This window comes from Capricornis sumatraensis, chromosome X (assembly GCF_032405125.1).
Source record: "Capricornis sumatraensis isolate serow.1 chromosome X, serow.2, whole genome shotgun sequence".
In the NCBI taxonomy this organism is placed as follows: Eukaryota; Metazoa; Chordata; class Mammalia; order Artiodactyla; family Bovidae; genus Capricornis; species Capricornis sumatraensis.
In genome coordinates, this window is record NC_091092.1 from 111087976 (window position 1) to 111111861 (window position 23886).

The 23886-nt window shown below is 36.7% G+C and overlaps 1 protein-coding gene across 1 annotated transcript in view; it reads left to right on the forward strand.

Moving 5' to 3' along the window:
- Positions 1-23886, forward strand: part of DMD (dystrophin) — a 1795368-nt gene that overhangs the window by 196746 nt on the left and 1574736 nt on the right. The window contains exon 7 of the mRNA XM_068961890.1: positions 6962-7112. Coding sequence (XP_068817991.1) covers positions 6962-7112 — 151 coding nt within the window. The remainder of the gene's footprint in view (positions 1-6961; positions 7113-23886) is intronic.

The window sequence follows — 23886 nt, forward strand, 5'->3', positions numbered from 1 at the left end:
AGGCAAGGAGGTGCAGGGCAGCAGGAGGGATTAACCACCTGCAGAAATGCTGGTGATAGACTTGGAATGTAGGGCACTGGCCGAGATTGGTGGTGGAGGTATAGTGACAGTAGAGGGGTAGGGTAGAGGTGACGGTGGTGATGAAAGTCTTCTGCGTTTGGGGTCTCCATTTTATTGGATGCGTAGTTTTGAGCTTTATGTTTCACAGGGCATTCAGTAAGCTTTGAGAAATGTTCTAAACTGTGAGAATTGAAAAACATGGATGTGCTTCATATAGCCCATTCATTACTGCCATATGACAAAAAGGCTTTATGTGTCTGCACATGTGTTACTGAAACGTTTCTTTAAATTTACCAATATTGCATTTCTATTTTAAAGCAATGTTTGCTTTTTTGGCCAGGGGTTTATCAGGTTTTCTGATTCATACATTTAATGAAACGTTACAAATGTTTAAAATGTCTGGTCATTCATTTTCCCTTGTCACCTCATCTTTGACCAAAATTGGGTCTCAAAGTGTATTGTGGTTTGTATCATTAATGGAAACCTCATGCTAAGGGATTTGACTCTCCTTATTTAAGTGAGAAAAAATAGTAAAATGATCTGTTAGTGACAAAAATTGAGAAAATCCTACTAACTGACCTTTTATTTTTTCTGTTTTTCCTTCTTGATAATCACTGACATAAAGGAAATGAGGAATAGATTTAAAAGTTATCTCTAAAAATGAAGTAACATTAGTAAAGGCAGTATGTCTTGTGCCGTGTGCTCAGTTGTGTCTGACTCTTTGCAACCCCATAGACTGTAGCCCACCAGGCTCCTCTTTCTGTGGGATTCTCCAGGCAAGAATACTGGAGTGGGTTGCCATGTCCTCCTTCATGGGATCTTCCTGATAAGGAAACAAACCCACATCTGTTGCTTCTCCTGCATTGGCAAGTGGATTCTTACTACTAGTGCCACCTGGGCAGCATGATGGTGAAGCAGACCCCAGGGCTACAATGCCCAATTCCCACCCCCCCCACCCCCCATTGCTTGCCTTTTGACTCAGGTAATTATGTGAAGAGTTGACTCATTGGAAAAGACTCTGATGCTGGGAGGGATTGGGGGCAGGAGGAGAAGGGGACAACAGAGAATGAGATGGCTGGATGGCATCACTGACTCGATGGACATGAGTCTGGGTGAACTCCAGGAGTTGGTGATGGACAGGGAGGCCTGGAGTGCTGCGATTCATGGAGTTGCAAAGTGTCAGACACAACTGAGCGACTGAACTGAACTAAACTGAAACCTTTGTTTACCCATCTGTAAATTGGGGCTAATAGTATTTCCTGTATCATTAGGATTGATGATAATGCCTCTATTGTCTGGCAAACCTAGACAACATATTAAAAAGCAAAGATAATCACTTTGCCAGCAAAGATCTATATAGTCAAAGCTATGGTTTTCCCAGTAGTGATGTACAGATGTGAGAGTTGGAACATAAGGAAGGCTGAGCACCGAAGAATTAATGCTTTTGAACTGTGGCATTGCAGAAGACTCTTGAGAGTCCCTTGGGCTGCAAGGAGATCAAACCAGTCAGTTCTAAAGGAAATCAACCCTGAATATTCATTGGACAGACTGATTCTGAAGCTCCAATACTTTAGCCACCTGATGGGTACAGATGACTCATTCGAAAAGACCCTAATGCTGGGAAAGGTTGAAGACAGAAGGAGAAAGGGACTACAAAGGATGAGATGGTTGGATGACATCATCGACTCAATGGACATGAGTTTGAGCAAGCTCTGGAAGATGGTGAAGGACAGGGAAGCCTGACATGCTATACTACATGGGATCACAAAGAGACAGACACGACTGAGCAACTGAACAACAAGAGCAGATCTAGAATAGAAACTGCTTCCCTGGTAGCTCAGCTGATAAAGCATCTGCCTGCAATGCAGGAGACCCTGGTTCGATTCCTGGGTCATGAAGATCCCTTGGAGAAGGGATAGGCTACCCACTCAAGTATTCTTAGGCTTCCTGATGGCTCAGCTGTTAAGAAATCCGCTGGTAATGAGGGAGACCTGAGTTTGATCCCTGGGCTGGGAAAATCCCCTGGAGAAAGGAAAGGCTACCCACTCCAGTATTCTGGCCTGGAGAATTCCATGGACTGTATAATCCATGGGGTCACAAAGAGCAACTTTCACTTTCACTGAATGTCATGACTGAGCAACTTTCACTTTCTACTGGGCACTACTGATTATGGAATAAATGCTTCCCCCAAGTCCAGCAGAGTCTCTGTGAAGCAAATCCTATGTTTGCGTTGATCTCTTTTCTGTTCATGAAGGTCTCTCCTGCAGTGGATGTGAGGTGGGTGACAGACCTCCATATACAATTATTTGAAAATGATATTCCTTAAGGTGCTTTTTACTGCCCCTAACAAATAACCAGACTCAAAGTGGTTTGCAGCATTGCTTCCTGAAGTGTGATCCATGCACCAGTACCATTGGCATCCCCTGGATATTTGTTAGAAATGAAGAATCTCAGCCCCCTCCTCAGACCCACTGAGTTAAAATCCATGAGGATGTAGTAAAATGTTAAAATTTAGAATTTGGGAAGCACTGGTTAAAGCCATTATCTATCATCCTATATTACAATAATTCTACAGTTGGAGTGACTCCAAACCACTCAGTCTGTGACTCAGTTGTGTCCCCAGAGTCGCGAGCTCTTTCCATGTATTGGCTTCACTAGTCTGCATCTGTCCTCAGGTACTTTTACAGTGGGAGGCTGGCTGCAGCAGTTCGTCCTGTCATATCCTGACATGCTTCTGTCTCTAGACTTTGTCAGGGCTGTCTCCTGTCTGGAGCTATTTTATTCCAGTTCAGCTGCCTCCTCTCTCGAGTGCCAGTCATGTATTTATGCTCCATTCTCCCTTTGATTTTATGTCCCTTTCTAAATAACCACTTGAAAGCCATAAAATGAAACCAAGAAAAATGCAAATTCTTTCCTTGCCTGTGGGTGGTAGATTTTTATTTTATGAATTTGATAAATTTCCCTAATTTATTTGCATCTTGAGAATGTTAGTTGGAAATGTGGACTTTCTCATTTTAATAGTGTTTTCAGTTAAACAGAATGAAAGTATCATTTTTACAGAATAAAAACCTCAAACACCGGCAACTTCATATGACCCAACCTAGTATAACATTTTATCAATAAAGAAGGAAATGATTCAAGGTTAAGAGCACAGACCTGGGTCACAGCTTAGCATTTATATACTGATGTGCATGTCACTGAAATACATTGAGCAAGTTCTTTAACCTTTCCAAGTTTCAGTGTCCTCAGAATTGAAATAACAGTATTAACTACTTCATTAAGTGATAATGAGGACCAAATGTAATCTTTAAGTGTTTTTCAAACATAGTTAAATATGCTCCACTTTCACAATTTCTGCTATTTCTGCACTTGTCTTTATCATTATATATTCAATACTTGTCCTTAAAATAGTAAAATTTTACATAATTTTAGTTGATTTTTCATCCTAAGCAATATGATCTCTTATATACATTAAAATCATATATATACACACTATATATAAATATGTATGTGTATATACACACATAAGCTTGGTGTGTGTATACACACACACACAAAGACATCCCCCAAGAGGATGGAATGATGCTCTTGTTTCAAGTGACCATACTTTGAGAACCACTGGTCTAGAGAGGAAAAGCAGGGATTTCTTTGGCTAGGATACAGTGATGTGATTGTACCAGTCATTATAATATTGAACCACACAGGCTGCACGCTGAGTGCCCCCATACACCATTTTCCACCCAGCCATGCCAGCCCCTGCTCCAAGAGCCTTCAGCTCCATATTTTTACCTTCCACCTATAAAAGATGCAATACCTGCGAAAGCACTTTTTGGTACATCCATTCTTGGTGGTTAGTCTCTGAATTCAGGTTCATAAGGTGAAATCACTGTTAAACAAAAAAGGTCACTTGAGCTTCAGACTTCACATTTTCAGGCAGAGCTCAAGAAATTTCCCAGAACTCATGGGTTAGTGTAGGGTATGACACTGTATAACTCTCCCACACCTTATATCATCAAACTGTATTGGCCTTCCTGATCCTCTAATGCCTTAGGAAATTTGCACAGATGATTCCTTCTATTTAGAAAGTGTTTACCCCATCTTCTTCACTACCACCTCTTACTTAAGACTTTAGAGTTATTCAAAGATTATTGCTTCAGAAAAGTCTTTCCTTACATCATAAACTCAATTCAGTTACTTTCATTTCATAGCATGATCTCAATTACAATTAATTAATGGCCTCAGGAGCTATATATTATCTGTGACCCCCATGACTGTAAGGGTCTTTGTCGCTTCACCGTTCGTAGTATCTAAGTACTCAGTAATTCCACATTTAATAAATATATGACTCAGTTCTTCAAGTCTCAACTCTCAGGCTCTGTGTTGTGTAATGACATCATTTGTAAAGAGCCCAGGTCAACGTGGAGCCATTTTTATGTCCCCTCTGAATATATACAAATATAACTAGAATGATTTCCTCATACTATTATAATTGTTGACATAGATATTTCCTTAAAAGTCTCTAAGCTACTTGAATATGAGGATGTTTTGTTTTGTCTGTCTCTAGAAAAGACTCTGATGCTGGGAGGGATTGGGGGCAGGAGGAGAAGGGGACAATAGAGGATGAGATGGCTGGATGGCATCACTGACTTGATGGACGTGAGTCTGAGTGAACTTCGGGAGTTGGTGATGGACAGGGAGGCCTGGCGTGCTGCGATTCATGGGGTCGCAAAGAGTTGGACCCGACTGAGCGACTGAAATGAACTGAACAAACAGGAGTTTCTAGAATATTTGTTGGATGAAACATCTCTCCAAAAGTTAAAAAAAAAATGATATTTTAAAATGAAATTCCTTATTAACACTAACACATGTATGTTTGACTTGAAACATTTCTTCAACTATAAATAATGATATGGCATGTTTTTCTTTAGTTTCTGAAATGTGAGATTTTTAGCTCAATGTAAGGACAAACCAGGCAGGAAAAACACCAAACACAAGGAATGATATTGCAGCCAATTCTCATGAAATCTTGTTATCAAGTCAGTTCTCAAGGGATTAACTGAACCAATAAAGTAAAAGATTTATATACCTTGCAATGCCAGGATGGTGTTCATTGTCTAAGAAACTTAAACTAGCAACTTTGAGTTTTTGCTTCCACTTAAATGGATGCTTTATGTTGTTTCCCATAAAAAGAAAATGTCTACTTTTTCTGTTTGATGAACGAAAGCTCATTCTCATAGACTTCTGATTACAATGTGCCTCAGGGGACCTGTGTCTCTAAAAGGTTAAAGCTGTAATGATAAATGGTATAACCAGTCCATTCTAAAGGAGATCAGCCCTGGGTGTTCTTTGGAAGGAATGATGCTAAAGCTGAAACTCTAGTACTTTGGCCACCTCATGAGAAGAGTTGACTCATTGGAAGAGACTCTGATGCTGGGAGGGACTGGGGGCAGGAGGAGAAGGGGACAACAGAGGATGAGATGGCTGGATGGCATCACTGACTCGATGGACATGAGTCTGAGTGAACTCCGGGAGTTGGTGATGGACAAGGAGGCCTGGCGTGCTGTGATTCATGGGGTCACAAAGAGTCAGACATGACTGAGCGACTGAACTGAACTGAAATGATTTTAAACACTCTCAGTAATGTGTGTATTTTATATGTTTAAATATGTTGATTAATGGAAATTTCTGGTAAAAATTTTATAAGTAAGAATAATAAATAATTGAAATTATGTCTTCCTTTTTGATATTTTAAAATCAGTGTGCAGTATACCCTGGTTCTCAAAAATGCTTTAAATATGCCTTTGTAAAGAATATTTACCTTAAAATTTATACTAACACTTCTCTTTTGTCTCTCAACATTTTGTTGAATTAATAGATGAAATAACCTAAATTTTACTTTTCATCCTTACTATGAAGTTGTGTGGTTGATAAGCGAGATGTCATCTCATGTTTGTGATGCCGATATTCACACTGAGAAGATTTAAGATCTTAGTTCTAAGGCGTATAGCCAGGCTGTGAACTAAAACCAAGTGTTTGGACTTTAAATCCATTGCCCGGCCCACTAATGTATACATCCTTGACAAAAAGAAAAAAAAAATTCTTTCATTTATCTATTTGTGCATAACAAATGACTCCAAAATTGCAGCTTAGTACAAAAATTTATCATTACATCATGATTCTGTAGATCCAGAATATGGTCAGGGCTCATCTAGGTTGTTGTTCTGAGATTGTGGTATAGCTGGGGTCACTCATTGGGCTTCATTCATCAGGAAGCATAATTTTTACGACTGCCTTTTATCCTCCAGAGTTACTCTCAGGATGGTCTCTAATCATTTGGTAGTCAGCTTGGGCTTCCTTACAGCACTGCAGCTGGATCCCAAGAGACAGAATACAAACGGTGCTCATTCCCTTACAGCCTACGCTTAGAACTTGTATAATGTCACTTCTGCCATATTGTGTTGGTCAGAACAAATCACAAGGCCAGTCCATATTCATGAGCACGGAACATTGACTCCATCTCTTAATACTATGACAGAGAATTTGTAGCCATGTTTTATTACCACACGTATATTAAAATAATGGACATAAAAGCAAACAATTGCCAGGGTACATTACTAGCTCAATTACCAGAGATGGCTCTCACTTTATTTATCATGTTCACATTTAGTTAGCTGTGTGAAATGTTCTAAAAATTGGAATGTGTGGACTGTCATATGCTGAACAAAGAATACCTTCAGAGGTGATTGATTATGGGTTTTATTCACCTTCTTTCTTAATGTCCAACAAATGGCAAACCATGTTAACACACATTCAAATGTCAATAGTTTTACCTAGTGATAGGTTTAATAATAGTAAAGTTGTTTTGACAGAAGCAATAATTAGGTATCTTTCAAATTTTCAGTTTACATAAAGTTCTCATGGATCTCCAGAATCAGCAACTGAAAGAGTTAAACTCCTGGTTAACAAAAACAGAAGAGAGAACAAGGAAAATGGAAAAAGAGCCCCTTGGACCTGATCTTGAGGACTTAAAACGCCAAGTACAGCAACATAAGGTTAGTATATTTGATGCTATTTGCTTTCATCTGGAAAACAAACTGTGTATATGTGTATTACGTACATACACATGCACGGTTTGCAGATAAGAAAGAACTAAAGCTTCAAATGAGAAAAGGTTTAAAATAATTCTTGCCTAATATTTTTGCAGTGTTTACTTTTTTGAATACAAAATAGCTAGGCTTTTCATACTTGAAAAAAAATCAAATATATTCCTGGAAGAGAACAATGCGGCTATGTGATTTATTAAAATTTTGGTTTCCTGGGAGAGAGTTTCTGTAAGGATTACCTGAAAAGCAAATTTACGTAATAAGGCAAGATTTTTTTAAACGTGTTTTTACCTTCAATTCATAAGGTCTGCTTACAGCAGGCCAAGCTTAATGAAAAATGGACATCTGTAACATTGCTTTCCTGTCAAATATAGCATCTAATAATTTTAATATTTCCATCTTATTTTGTACATTTACGTTTATGCTCCCTGGTTACCTGCAAGTATTTATTGTTTCTGTGATTAGAATTTCTACAGAAATTTTCTTTTCAGCATCCTTTTTTTTTAATTGAGGTGTAATTGACATATTCATTTCACATAAGTAGTATAATGATTCAATATTTGTAAATACTGCCAAATGATCTGTGCAATAAGTCTACAGTTAACATTCATCACCATATAAAGTTCAAAATCCTTGTGTGTGTGTGTGTGTGTGTGTGTGTGTGTGTGTGTGTGTGTGTGTGAAGAGAGCTTTTAAGATTTACATTCTTGGCACCTTTTAAATATGTACCCAAATATTATTGAATAGATGTTATAGATTACATCCCTGTGACTTGCTTATTTTATAACTGGAAGTTTGTACCTCTTGAGCCCATTCACCCTTTTCACCTGGTGCCCAAGTCCCCCTCCCCTCTGGCAACCACCATTCTGTTGTCAGTAAGTTTTGTTTTGTTTGTTTGTAATGACTTTTAGATTATACATGTAAGTGAAATCATACAATATTTGTCTTTGCCTGACTTGTTTTATTACCATAATTCCCTCAAGATCATCCAAATTGTCACAAATGGCCAAGATTTTATTATTCTTTTGTCTTTTTGTGGAATATATACAACATATATAATACCACACATTCTTTATGCATTCATCCATCGATGATGAATTAGGAAACAACTCCTTGTGTTGTTTCCATATCTTGGCTATTGTAAATAATGCTGCAATGAACATGAGGGTACATATATCTTTTCAAGGTGGTATTTTTGTTTTCTTTGGATAAATATCCAGAAATGGAATTGCTGGATCATGTGTAAGTTTTATTTTTAATTATTTTTAAGAATATCCATGCTCTTTTTCACAGTGGCTGCGATAGTTTACATTCCCACCAACAAGTGCATTAGGATTCCTTTTTCTCTACATTGTCCCCAACATTTGTTATTTCTTGTCTTTTTGATAATAGTGGTTTTGACTTGCAGTTCCTTAGTGATGTTGAATATCTTTTCATGTGTCTTTTGGCCTTTTGTATGTTTTCTTGGAAAAAGAAAACCTCTGACTTTTTTTTTTTTTAATCAGATATATATCTTTTTGCTGTTGAGACGTATGAGTTCTTTATATATTTTGGATATTAATCCACTATCAGATATATGCTTTGCAAGTGTTTTTTTTCCCCATTTGATAATTACTTTCTCATTTTGTCCATGGTTTCCTTTGCTGTGCAGAAGCTTTTTAGTTTGATATATTCCCACTAGTTATTTTTGCTTTTGTTTGTTTTGATTTTGGGGTCAGATCCAAAAAAATTGCCAAGACTGATGTCAAGGAGTTTACCACTTATGATTTCTCCAAGGAGATTTATGGCTTCAGATCTTACATTCAAGTCTTTAATTCATTTTGAGTTGATTTTTGTGTAAACCAAAAGATAGCAGTCTAATTTCATTATTTTGCATGTTCCTGTCTAGTTTTCCTGGTACCATGTTTTTGAAGAGACTGTCCTTTCCCCCTTGTATCTTCTGGAAGCCTTTGCTGTGAACTAATTGACCATTTTTGCTTGAGTTTATTTCTCTATTCTATTCCATTGCTCTATATGTCTGTTTTTTATGTCAATACTGTACTGTTTTGATTACTGTAGTTTTGTAATATGAATTGAAATCAGGCATCTTGATGTCTCCAGCTTTATTCTTTTTTTCTAAAGATTTCTTTGGTTATTTGACGTGTTTTGTGGTTCCATACAAAATTTAGGATTGCTTGTTTTATTTCTATGAAAAATGTTGGAATTTTGATAGGGATTGCATTGAATATCTTGATTGTTTTAGGTGTATGGACATTTTAACAGTATTCTTCCAATCAGTGAGAATGGAATATATTTTCAATTATTTGTGTCTTCAGTTTTTTTTCATCAGTGTCTTACAGTTTTCAGCATACAGGTCTTTTACTTTATTAGTCAAACTTGATGCTAGGCAAATTAAAGTTAAATTTCTTGCTAGGCATTTTATTCTTTGGATGCAGTTGTAAATTGGATTTTAAAAATATTTTTCTTTCTGATATTTTTAGTCATTGTATAGAAATAAAACAGGTTTTTGTATATTGATTTTGTACCCTGCAACTTTAGTGAATTTATTTACTCTAAGTTTTTATGTGGAGTCTTTAAGATTTTATATATATATAATATATATATTATATTATATATCATATATATTATATTATATATTATATATATTATATATATTATATTATATATTATATATATTATATTATATATTATATATATTATATTATATATATAATATATATTATACATATAATTAAATCATTTGCATTGTGACAATGCTTAATTCTAATAACCATTATAAAACTAGCTAGCTCTGGATTTTATTGTAGGAACAGAGTCTTGCTCAGTCCATCAGAACACACATGTGTGTGACACACACATATACAGAAGAACCTTCATGACTGGTCCAAGACTAAGGTACCCAGATTTTGCAAATAAAAATGCAAGAAGCCTAGCCTAGTTAAACCTAGTTAAATTTGAACTTCACATCAACAGTGAGTTTTTTTTTTGTTTTTTGTTTTTTTGTTTTTAGTAAAACTGTGTCCCAAATTAGTTATTATTCAGCTGAAATTTAGATTTTACTGTGCATCCTGGATTTTATCTGACAGCTCTATTCAAGAGTCTGTGCTTCTTGGATTTATGGCTTTGAAAGGAAATATCTGCTGTCTTAACTCAGACCTTCTAAATCTGTATCTCACCCAACTTCATGTTATATATATAGTTTTTACAGAGTTAGCTTCACAGTTCCTTCATGCAGATGAAGGAGACCTTTCTTTCAAAGTCCTAGAATTCTTTCATATTTCATGAGCTTCAGTTTCTGTGACAAATGGAGCTGGTTTTTGATCTTGCTGCAGCCAAAACCATCCTTTGGCCACAGCAGCTTAAGGTTAAGCAATTTGGGGAGAGTTAGAGCTACGGAGAAGGCAGTGGCACCCCACTCCAGTACTCTTGCCTGGAAAATCCCATGGACGGAGGAGCCTGGTAGGCTGCAGTCCATGGGGTCACTAAGAGTCGGACACGACTGAGCGGCTTCACTTTCACTTTTCACTTTCATGCATTGGAGAAGGAAATGGCAACCCACTCCAGTGTTCTTGCCTGGAGAATCCCAGGGATGGGGGAGCCAGGTGGGCTGCCGTCTATGGGGTCGCACAGAGTCAGACACGACTGAAGCGACTTAGCAGCAGCAGCAGCAGCAGCAGCAGAGCTATGGTAATCCTGGCTACTGTGCCACTGGGGAAAAATAAAGCATCAACTGTATTCTAATTTTCACATGTAAATTGTGACTAAAAGAGGTTCCCTTTGTCACATAAATTTCATTTGCACATCTGATAAAGTTAGAGCCATTGCTAGACCTTGACCTAGACCGCTTTTGCTGTGTGCGTCATGTGTTCCTCTGATAGACCCTATACCCATTTGCTTCCCCTTGGCCTACACTCGAAGTTGTGTGCAGAAGGATTCTATATACACCAGTGACTTCCTCTCAGTCTGAGGGCATTTGCTGGCCATAGGAGAATCTCAGCCAGTTCAAACATGGGCAAAAAGTAGTTAGTACTGCCAGAGCTGCCACTAACCAAGGAGGGATGGGAGATGATAGATAAATATTCTTGAATCCCTGCCCCATGTCAGGATGATTCCAAAGCATCTCTCAATTTCCAGAGTTCCTCAGAGGTTTCCCAGCAAGACTGGGCCCCAGAAGTCCACATGGTCAGCTGTCTCACAGTCCTGCCCTTTCGTAATATCTCCTGAGATGACTTCTCAAATAAACAATTTGTACCCCAATACTTGGCTTAGGGTCTGTTCAGGAAGGAACCCAAGCTAAGACAACCTTCTCACCTGAGAAATTTGAGGGTTATCCCAGCTTACCATCAACTACACGTGTAATTTTAAGAAATTGTTGAATCTCTCAGGTTCTCCATATCTTCACGCTGGACATGAAAGTGTTGAGCCCATTGATTTTTAGTGTTCCTTCCAGTCTTGGTTTCAAAGTTTCCATTAGCTTTGGAATGTCATGCATTTCCAGTAAGGGCAAAACTATGGGCAGTGACCCTGAATATCAGAGGGAAGAATGTCAGCCCTGGATGCCCGGAGTCTAAAGAGGAAGCCAGGAAGCAGGCCCACAAGAGAGAAGTGGCAGAGAATGGTAGGACAGCCATGAGTGTGAATGACTTAGGACAGCTATGTGCAAAGGTCTCACCTGGAAACCAGGAACAGAGCCCTCATGGAGGTTAGGACGTCCAGGGTCTTTATATTCTGCCAATTACCTAAGAGGTTTTACACTTTCCTCTGGAAGATAAATAGTGAATGGAATGGAAATATGTCTAATATTGTCATAAAATTTGAATAGATTGTCCATTACTTGAAAATGGGCCATTTCTGATGAGTATGAAACTGCTTTGAAGAGAATAATTTGAAACAAAAAGGAAACAACATAATTGTATGCAAGCTGATTTATAATCATTTATATCTAGGATTTATTCATATAAGTGCATAAGGAAAACCGGAAGGGATTGGTTTACTGGCACAGAAAGTGAGGTTAGCTTCTACCTTTAATTGTTTAAACCCACTTCACAATATATTAATTTTTATAAAATGAAGACAAGGAAAAAATGCATTACATAGTGAAGAGAAAGTCTGACAGTTGATAATTCTCTCTTGTTACTTGAAGTAATTACAGTGAGAAGACAAAAATTTGATGAAATCAAATAATTTATAAAGTAGACTAATTTGTTTAAATTAGAAACATATATTTTTTAGACATATACACTAAAAGAAGTACATTACTTGTGTTAGTCTTTCCATGCGTCATAAAACAGAAGAAAGGATAAATGTTCTTGCTTAGGTAACTGAATTCAAACTAAAGCCTTATTTAAATAATCACTGATTTACTTTGCAGCTTTTCTTCCCAAGGATTGTTAGTGAATGAAAATAAGGAAATTTCTCCTTCTGACAATGAAATGCATCACTAACCTTGGAGTAGCCAGAAAGTAGCCCCACCCTGCTACATCACCATGCTTCTCACCTAATAGACCATTTAGTTGTTTTAGCTTCATATCTATAAACATTATATCCATCCATTTTATTTTTAAGAGATAATTAAAGATAACAAAATTAAAGGCGAGACACAGGTTTTGTTCCTGGGAATGGGTTTACATTCTCACATTAGAGGGCTCTAGTGTGCACTCTGCTGTTCTCTTACTCCCTCTTGCGCTCGCTCTCTCTCTCTCTCGCTCTCTCTCTCGCTCTCTCTCGCTCTCTCTCTCTCTCTCTCTCTCTCTCTCACTTGGAGGGCAAATCTTGCAAGCACACCATGCATATTACAGATATGCTTCTCTATGTTCTGTGACAGCATCCTTTGCTATCCTCATTTCAACAGCATTTTATTACGAGGCAGGCTAGAAATTCAACCACTGTGAAATGTCATGGAAATAAGTCACTTTTACTGAATCTGCCAATTAGGCAAGGTAAAGCGATCGATCCTATATTGGTGGTTACTATTAAATCTAGTCAAACTATTATCTCTGAGTAGCTGGGAAAAGTCCAATTTGCTGCAAAATTTGAGAGACCAGTAATTCTTCATCTCTGTTGCTCTGGGGAAAGAATTTAGAGGTTGACTTTAGATTCAAGTCACCCAAAAGTGATTCTCTTTGGAGTGAACAAATTGAATCTCTCAATTTTCTTGTAACGGGACATGTCAGAAATAATTCTGGTTGGTTATTTCTGTCTTATAAGAGAAAGATTTTATTAGTGATGTTGATAAGGAATCAAAGGATTTCCCTTGAAGGACTGACAACATTATTGAGGACAATAGAAGTCTGCTGTGGGCTTGAAATTTCATTAATGGAAAGATGTTTGCTATTTTGGAGAGTATTTTAATCAAAAAGAACATAATTGACTCAAGAATCTTGTCTCATAGCTCAGTCACACTGAGATGAGATTTAAAGCTTAGTTTACTATCTAAGTTTCCAATTCTTTTGAGAGGTTTAGACTTTTATAATTAGTTACACTGACTTAGTAACAGCATCAACAAAGTCCTTACTTTACAAGTTGTTAGAATATACAGGTATCAGTGTGACATGTACCTGATATTATGACTTTAGTAAATGTTCTTTGTTAAGTACTGATTAATACAAATTAAATGTTCTCTTAGAAGCACAGTCACCTATCCTTTCCTTAAAGCTTAGTTAATCACAAACATTTGGATTGCCAAGACTGTGAAATATCTCTTCCAGTGACCTTTAAAATGATCTGAATAGTCATGTAATGGGAAGGTTTAGATGTAATCCTGCCAAAGGATTTGACATTTCATTTCATTCCATTGCATTTTAATCCATATCACTGAACAGACATTTATTAAAACAAAATAGCTGTTGTGAAAAATACAGAGACCTACTGTGCATGGAATCTTCCTCGAGAAGCTCACATGCTAGTGTATCAGATAATGACACAGAAAACAAGTGGCTGTTATATGTTATATAAGGCATAGTATGGCCAATGGCTTGAAAAAGTTAAAAAATAGTGATTTGGGCAAAGAAAATGAGGTGGGGCATTATAAGGTATGGTACTTGTTTTGGTCACGTGTTGCACTGTGCTCACTGCTGGAGGACCACCACCTGATCATGGAGGGTCTTTAACTCAAGACAGGCATTTGGAGCTATGCTATAGGCAGTAGGGATCCATTACTGATGATAAATTAAACTGAGGACAGTGGGGATTTAGGAAAGTGTATCTTCCATTACATCTTGTAAGATAAATTAGATCACAGCTGAACAGGAATCCAGGATATGTTAGGAAGATACTGCAGAAAGTATATAGAGCCTGACAGAAAGCAATGTCAATGGAAATTATTTTGGAAATCAACAGCAGAACCAAAGAGGCTAGAATTAGGGAATTATCAGTTTAAAATAACAGATTCTGAGACTGGGCAATTGGGAGACCCAAGCTGGATTTTTTAAAAAATAGACAGTACTAAGAGAGAAATACAATAATTGGGAGGAGGATAAGCGATTCTGAAAAAGCATACGAATGCAATAGAATCAAATAGTATAGAATCAAACAGTGCTTTTAGTGGTTAGTAAGCTCTCTTCCATCTTTAGCAAGGTTAGAAGTACATGTTATTGGTTACTGCTGTGTAGTTTTTATTTCCAATCGTTTACCCCCACAAGTGCTTGGTGAATATCTGATAGCTATGGCAGTAAAGGTAAATAATACATCAATAATTAGAGGGAAAAAAACTACTATGCTATAGCCAGATAGCCAGAGAGACTTCTGTGTTTTTCCAATTCTATCCAAGTATTTAGCATGTGAATTGCATAACTGATGCTCAGTAAATGTTTTTTGAAGCAAATGCTTTCATTACTTGTGACTAGTTCTGTGACACGCAGAGGCTTCATCACTGGCAGAGACATGAAACTTAAAATTTAAATAAGCAATAATTATGAGCAGGAGCAAGAAAGCACTCATATAGGTGAAGAACACATCTTTAAAGCAGCTTACATGGGGATATTATCTCAGTGCCGTCTCACTAACTCTTTTTTTTTTTTTTATTCCTTCTCTGTTTCATTCTCTGTTCAAATATCTTAGTGGCTATAAACTTGATATCTTTTTATAAATGTCACAAAAGATACTACCAGCAGGCATACTTGTGTATGTTCATAGAAATCAAGCTTGTGAGCATTGGTTATGCAGAAAAGCAAAACCATTCAACACAATCAAATTCTCAGCTGGCTACCTACCATAGATGGCCAGTTCATGAAAAAGATGTGTACAGTGGACTAGCCAAAGAAACTATAGAGTCCATAATCCTCCAACTTGTGTGTGTGTATAGAATTCTGGTCTTGTGAGTTAGGTTGAACTTCATATAGATTGTAAGGTCTCTGTTTTGCCCTTATATTTTCAGTCTTATCCTCTATCACGTGTTGATTGCCCCTTTAAGCTAGGCTTAAAAACTTAACCCTTCTTCCAAGATTCTTTAGAAAGGACGGAGAAGACCTGAAAATTATGTTGTCCTGTTTCTTTCATCAGTTTCCATGTGGACATTACCTGACCTTCAAGGGACAGTGAATAGGAACCATAGGAGAAAAACATGTATCTTCTAGGTGGGAGATCCCATGATCATATCAAAATACAGCATTATGAAAAACAGATTGCAGGAGAGAATATCTAAGTAGGAATGATTAACAAGAGAAAAGTAAGGGGAAAAAGCAGTATATAAAGAAACTAAGCCATATCAATAAAAGTAACTTGCACCTCTGACTACTGCTTAAAACTTTATATTAAAAATAATATTTGTGATTAGCATTTGTCATTCACATATCACTGTTAAGGCAATCCTAAAGAACATCAAGAAAAACAAATGCAAAAAGGTAAAATGGTTATCTGAGGAGGCCTTACAAATAGCTATGAAAAGAAGTGAAAGGCAAAGGAGAAAAGGAAAGATATACCCATTTGAATACAGAGTTCTAAAGAATAGCAAGGAGAGATGAGAAAGCCTTCCTCCATGATCAATACAAAGAAATGGAGGAAAACCAGTAGAATGGGAAAGACTAGAGATCTCTTCAAGAATATTAGAGATAACCAAGGGAACTTTTCATGCAAACATGGGCTCTATAAAGGACAGAAATGGTATGGACCTAACAGAAGATATTAAAAAGAGCTGGCAAGAATACATAGAAGAACTATATAAAAAAGATCTTCATGACCGAGATAAACACAATGGTGTGATCCCTCACCTAGAGCCAGACATAATGGAATGCGAAGTCAAGTGGGCCTTAGGAAACATCACTACGAAAAAAGCTATTGGAGGTGATGGAATTTCAGGTGAACTATTTCAAATCCTAAAAGATGATGCTGTGAAAGTGCTGCATTCAATATGCCAGCAAATTTGGAAAACTCAGCAGTGGTCACAGGACTGAAAAAGGTCAATTTTCATTCTAATCCCAAAGAAAGGCAATGCCAAATAATGTTCAATCTACTGTACAATTGTCCTCATCTCACACACTAGCAAAGTAATGCTCAAAATTCTCCAAGCCAGGTTTCAACAGTTCGTGAACCATGAAGTTCCAGATATTCAAACTGGATTTAGAAAAGGCAGAGGAACCAGAGATCAAATTGCCAACATCTGCTGGATCATCAAGAAAGCAACAGAGTTCCAAAAAAAATGTCTATTTCTGCTTTATTGACTATACCAAAGCCTTTGACTGTGTGGATCACAACAAACTGTGGAAAAATCTTCAAAAGATGAGAATATCAGACCACCTGACCTGCCTCCTGAGAAACCTGTGTGCAGGTCAAGAAGCAACAGTTAGAACTGAACATGAGACAACACACTGGTTCCAAATAAGGAAAGGAGTACATCAAGGCTGTATATTGTCACCCTGCTTATTTAGCTTATATGCAGAGTACATCATGAGAAATGCTGGGCTGGAAGAAGCACAAGCTGGAATCAAGATTGCCGGGAGAAATATCAATAACCTCAGATATGCAGATGACACCATCCTGATGGCAGAAAATGAAGAATTAAAGAGCCTCTTGATGAAATTGAAAGAGGAGAGTGGAAAAGTTGGCTTAAAACTCAACATTCAGAAAAGTAAGATCATGGCATCTGGTCCCATCACTTCATGGCAAATAGATGGAGAAACAGGGAAAACAGACAGACTTTATATTTTGGGCTCCAAAATCACTGCAGATGGTGACTGCACCCATGAAATTAAAAGATTCTTGCTCCTTGGAAGAAAAGTAATGACCAACATAGATAGCTAATTAAAAAGCAGATACATTACTTTGCCAACAAAAGTCCATCTAGTCAAAGCTATGGTTTTTCCAGTAGTCATGTATGGATGTGAGATTTGGACTATAAAGAAAGCTGACCACTGAAGAACTGGTGCTTTTGAACTGTGGTATTGGAGAAGACTCTTGAGAGTCCCTTGGACTGCAAGGATATCCAACCAGTCCATCCTAAAGGAAATCAGTACTGAATATTCACTGGAAGGACTGATGCTGAAGCTGAAACTCCAATATTTTGGCCACCTGATGTGAAGAACTGACTACTTGGAAAAGACCCTGATGCTGGGAAAGATTGAAGGCGGGAGAAGTAGGGGACAATTGAGGATGAGACGGTTGGATGGCATCACCAATTCAGTGGAGATGAGTCTGAGCAAACTCCGGTGTTGTTGATGGACAGGGAGGCCTGGTGTGCTGCAGTACATGGAATCACAAAGAGTCAGACACGACTGAGCAACTGAACTAAACTGAAAGGAAATCAACCCTGAATATTCATTGAAAGGACCAATGCCAAAGCTGAAACTCCAATACTTTGGTTACCTGATAAGAAGAGACTTATTGAAAAAGAACACTATCCTGGGAAAGATTGAGCTTAGGAGTAGATGGGAAGGACAGAGGATGAGATGATTGGAGGGCATCACCGACTTAATGGACATGAGTTTTTGGCAAATTGAGAGATGGTGAAGGACAGGGCATGCTGGTGTGCTGCAGTCCATGTGCTTCACAAACAGGTGGACATGAAGTAGTGACTGAAAACAACAACATGAGCATTTCTTCCAAACAGTAAAAGCATGTAGGAGGACCTAACTATTGTGTGTGTGTGTAAAGCAAGTTTTGTGTTAGTAATCTTTCAAATGTAATAGGTTGAATTCAAGTATCACTAGAGAGAGAAAACCTGAAACTCAGCTGAGTACACACACACTCTTACACACAGGAGCTTTTAAGTTTCTATTTATGTGTCTTATGATGTGGAATTATATGAAACATATATCTATGTCTTATGCTTATTTCATCAATATTAATATCTCTTATGTGAGAGGGGTTTTATCACAGATTCCGAAGTCATATTCTCTAGGTTCAAAACATAGTTCTGTGAGCTCAATGACTTTGTAAAGTTTCTTAACTATGTTGTGCCTCAGTTTCTCCAAGTATGAAGTTAGGATGATGATGATGATGATGATGTGAATACCTATCTTATACTGTTGATAAAATAATTTACTAAATAGCTGCATAACCCTGATACCCAGAATTATATAGATTATCTTAGGTGTTAGTATTATATAAGACATGACTTACCCAAATGAAATTGATTAGTATGGTAATAATCGTCTTATGATGTAAAGAAGTAATGAGTTATTTAGAAAAGGGCAGCATCACACTTTATGGTCTACAGAGTACTGTACAGATGATACTCACTTTTAATTCTTTTTAATGTAGTTGAGAAGACATATAATTTCCTATAAATATTATAAACAAGCAACGGATCCCAAGGATAACCTCACATATGAGATAATGCCATTAATTCAATTTAATTTTTAAAAGTACAGTCCATACCCATGTTCGTATTTTAAAAAATCAAGTGATTCCAGCTAATAGGTTACTCAGAAACTATTGAGCACTGAGTCAGTTACATGGCTCAAAATGTTACAGCCCTGTTTTAAAGTACATCAGTGCATCTACTAAAATGTAACTATCCAAGACCCCTTCATCTTACAGATACCACTTTATTTATTTTTTAATACCTTATTTCTCCAATAATGCTTATTCATTAGACGTTTCTGCCCTCTGCAGAGGGTAAAACAAGAAGGAAAGCAAAAACTCTATTCCTCACTTAATTGAGTTGGTCTCTGCTAAAATAGGGCTTTCCTTGTGGCTCAGCTGGTAAAGGATTTGCCCGCAGTGTGGAAGACCTGGGTTTAATTCCTTGCTTGGGAAGATCCCCTGGAGAAGGGAAAGGCTACCCACTCCAGTATTCTTGCCTGGAGAATTCCATGGAATGTAGAGTCCATGGGGTTGCAGAGACAGTTACAGCTGAGGGACTTTCACTTTTTTCAGTCAATTCTGTTGCCTTTTTGTGTTTCTTTCTCTTTGGGGTGACTTTGGTTCACTGATTCTTGCAAAATGTTATGAACCTTTGTCTTTGGTTCTTCAGGCACTCTTACTATTCACCAGGAAGAGAAAAAAAGTGAAAGATTGCATGTATGCATGCTAAGTTGCTTCAGTTGTATCCAACTCTTTTGCAACCCGATGGACTGTAGCCTGTCAGGCTCCTCTGTCCATGGCATTTTCCAGGCAAGAGTACTGGAGTAGGTTGCCATTTCCTTCTTCAATCTAATAGAAGGAATAATAGGCACATTTATTATCCCAGTTTTGAAAATTAGAAAGCTGATGTTTGGTGTGGTTGGAAACTTTCAGAAGGTCACATAGCTGGTTAGCAATACCTGCAGGACTCAAACCTAGGAATTCTGACGTTAGATCCCACACTTTAACCATACACATAATTTTTGTCACTCTGTGTTCTTTTTCACATATTCTGAAAGATACATGGGCATATTAATGGTCAGCTCTGTTTTTACAACAATTTTTCACATTTATTGAGCCTCCTTCTTGAAATTGGTAAGCGTTGGTTGCTTTTTAAAAAACATCACTGAAATGTTCTTTAGTGCCCCGCCTCTCACTCTTGTATCTTAGGAGTTGGAAAAAATATAAACATTTATTTCTAATAAAAAGGTAACAAATGAATTCTGTTATAAAGACTAATATAACTATAAAATAATGGTTAAATAAGTAACTATCTAAATAAAAGCTCTAGGAGATCCTGGTGGGGAAACTTATTTAAAATATTTAGCAAATTGATAATAAAATTGCATACTGTAAATAGATCCTCATGAGGGACTAGACAGCACAGTGGCCAGTCAGGCTTATTAAAGTCAATATTGGACTGAAAATAAAATGGCCAATCATTTCTGAGTCATTTCATTCAGGGAATAGATAGAATAGGGAATGCAGAGCCTAGCCCAGTGTAGAGGTGATCGAAAGAAGGATATAAGAATAGCCACAAGATAAAAGGTGATGAGAATGATATACTGCCTACCCACCAGTTTTCTGGTTTGCCTGGGATGTTTTTATTTGAAAATAAAATCAATTTATGTCCAGATTATTGTATTAACTAATTGTTCCTAAGTATCTAGGGATTTTTTTGTTGTTGTTCCTAACCTGGCTTTTCTAAGGTTGTACTTTCCCAAATGTTACACTTATCCCCTGTTCTTAGAAACTATTCTGGTTTCTTAATATTTTTGCACAGTTTGTACTGAATATAGCCTTTCATTTTGTGTACATTTAGTTGGATAAGGTAAAAACTATGAATTCCTTAATAGTTTATTAAGCATATTTCTAATAATATTAATCTAAAGTGATATGTGAGGAGGCAGTAGATGGCCGTAGAATCGGTGCAGAACCAATGACCTGTGTCATTTCTAGGTATGTTTGTGTGTATGTAGGACTTGCAAGTGTTGGCAGTTTCCTATTAAAGTAAAAGAAACAATAAAATAAACTATGCCCATAGGCAACCAGTGTTTTTTCCTGTTTCATGTTGTTTAGCATATACTGTTACCAAGGGAAGTACTGTATACTCTCCTATGTAACTTACAAGAGACCCAGCCTTGTTTTTCTTTTCTATTACTCTACCTTTCTGTTCATTGTTGCTCTTCACTTCTAACTGTCAGATATAATAATTACCTTTCCTTAAATATTTCCATGACTTTATTTCCCAAACATTATTTCACATGTATGCTAAGAAAGGACAAAATGGCCTAAGTCTGAGGTAAACTTTGAAGTGACTCTTCAGTGATTGCTCTAACCACATTTTGAAGACCAACTTGACATGGGTTAGTGCAAGAATTCAGTGCCACTGAAACATTTGAAGGAAATAGAAGAAAAGTCATACTTAAGTCATAAAATGTGAATATGTACTAAGGGAACAACAAATTTTGTCAGATTTTTTAGATATATAATAATTTATAAGAAATGGAATTATTTACAGAGGTATAACACAATCTAAGTTGGCCAAATCTAAGCATTTTTAATGTTAAATTTCACTGTTGGCCTTTTCTCTTGTCATAAGGAAAAAAAATTCTTAGTTGACATTAGATAACAAACATTGCTGACATTTGTATCAAGTAATGGTATAGAAATTTAATTAGGACCATGACAGATTTTTTAAAATCTGATAAGTGTAACAAATGCATCACTTCAATAAAAATTCTGGCAAGAAATACATAATAAAACACCTAGTATGTATCTGTGTGTATAAATAATTTATATTATTTTAATAAGGAAAAACAGGCTTTAACAATCACATATTACACCATTTTAATCTGATGACATTATCTTCTGATAGGCAAAAAGCTTACTATATTTCTGGGGATACATCTGTACTTGAAATAATTTGGCTCATATATCAGGTTTAATTAGTGAGTCAATTGTAAATATCCATTGTGTAAATCCTGCTATGAGAAATTGAAATCCATATGAAGTAAATATTTAATTAAAAATTAATTGTAAACTAGCTTTAAAAACTTTAATATATTTTAACAATTAATTGCCTTGAGTATCCATGTTTTCCCAAAGAGGGAAGCAGGGAGCTATACTTTATACCAGTGATTAAGGCCCTTATTCATGGAAAGAAGGGTTGGCAGAAAATTTTAACTTTTAAACCCACTATTTTCTGTATGGCAGTTTTACTTCTTCTAAGAGACAACTTCATTTTTAAAAATGAAGTCTGGACATTGGATATTTGATAGTCTTTTGCAGATAAGGGAATTAGCTAATACTATAATATTCATTAATATTTATTTTTGGAGTTAAGTTCTGGCAAAATAGAGAATATGATTGAAATGTTTCAGTAGTTTTCTCTTGCAGCTGTTGAGTATGTTCAGAAAGGTCAGTTTAAGCTTTTCTGTTTTAATCCCTTATTAGGAGTAAATATATATATAATTTGAATAAGTCATAAAAGAGAAAAAGAGATACTGGAAGTGACTTAAATATAGTATATGTTAATTTACTGCAGTGCTATGCACTGTTCAAGATTTCATCCACTGTGGAGAACCTTTTCCATATTCCTTTATTTTCCTCTACTCACTTTGAATTCAGGTAGTTCTCATATTTGATTTTTGAAGCTATTAACTCACAACTAGCTTAGTGGTACTCTGTGTTAGCACTTCGGCAAAAGCATAACATGTAAACCTTTGATCAATTTGGCAAAAATATAATTTCTGATTGTAGAAGCAATAGATAAGCAAAATAAAATAGAAATCTAAGTACTGGAGGGGAAAAAAAAAAAACTAGTGTATTTGATTACATATGTTTTATAAAGATGCAACCTGAGTTTCAAAATAAGTATTTCATGAATCAAGCAATGACTTTCTCAGTTTCCTTTGCTAAAAAAAAATATGAAAACCATAAAAAGGTAAAAAATGTGAGCCATATTTCCTAATTGTCTTTAATATATGTAATTGAATATACCCTCATGCTTGAGTGATAGGAAAAAACAGAGACTTGGCCAAATTAAAGAAACCAGTTTATGATATATTGGCCACCAAAATATTATTTTAGTTATTATTTTTAAAATTCCTGGCTGACACATTTGAAATGTTCCCAGTCCTGGCTTATATAACTCAAAAAACACAAACTAAACATGACTTTCAAGGGCAACTCTGAATGTTAATGTTTCCATTTTCGGCCTCACGGCAGAAAGAGTTTTATTAACCAGTGTAAGCTCTGGATTGTCAAAGGCGTGATAGGCAGTACAGACTCCCCACACAAAATAGATGCATAGTCATTTTATTCTAAATTGCTTCACTTGAAAATGTACCATGAAAATCTGGAGAGAGGAAGTAAAAGTAAGTGATTTTATAGTGCTCTAAAAGTTGAGACTTGAAAAATAAAAGTCCTAGGATAAAAATGCTCCAGCATTCGTGTTTGTGATGTAGCTAATCCTCTTAGGTTCCCTTACACCTGCCATACAGTTTGAATAACTAAGAGCAAGTCCCATAGTTTCCAGGCAGCCTTGTCTGTAGGGACTGCAGGTTTTCTAGAAACTAACAGGCTTTGTGGGCTTCTCTGGTGGCTCAGATGGTAGAGAATCTGCCTGCAATGCGGGAGACCCGTGTTTGATCCCTGGGTCAGGAAGATCCCCTAGAGGAGGGCATGGCAACCCACGCTAGCATTCTTGCCTGGAGAATCCCATGGACAGAGGAGCCTGGTGAGCTACAGTCCATGGGGTCACAGAGTCAGACATGACTCAAGTGACTTAGCACGTGTGCATGCACAACAGGCTTTGTCTCAAACCTACTTCTTCTTTCTTGTAATATATAATAACATATTCTAAGAAGCAGAGTAGTTGATTAGGAATTTTACATACTCATTTAGTCATTTCCAGGTAATAATTAGTGTAGCATGATAAGAT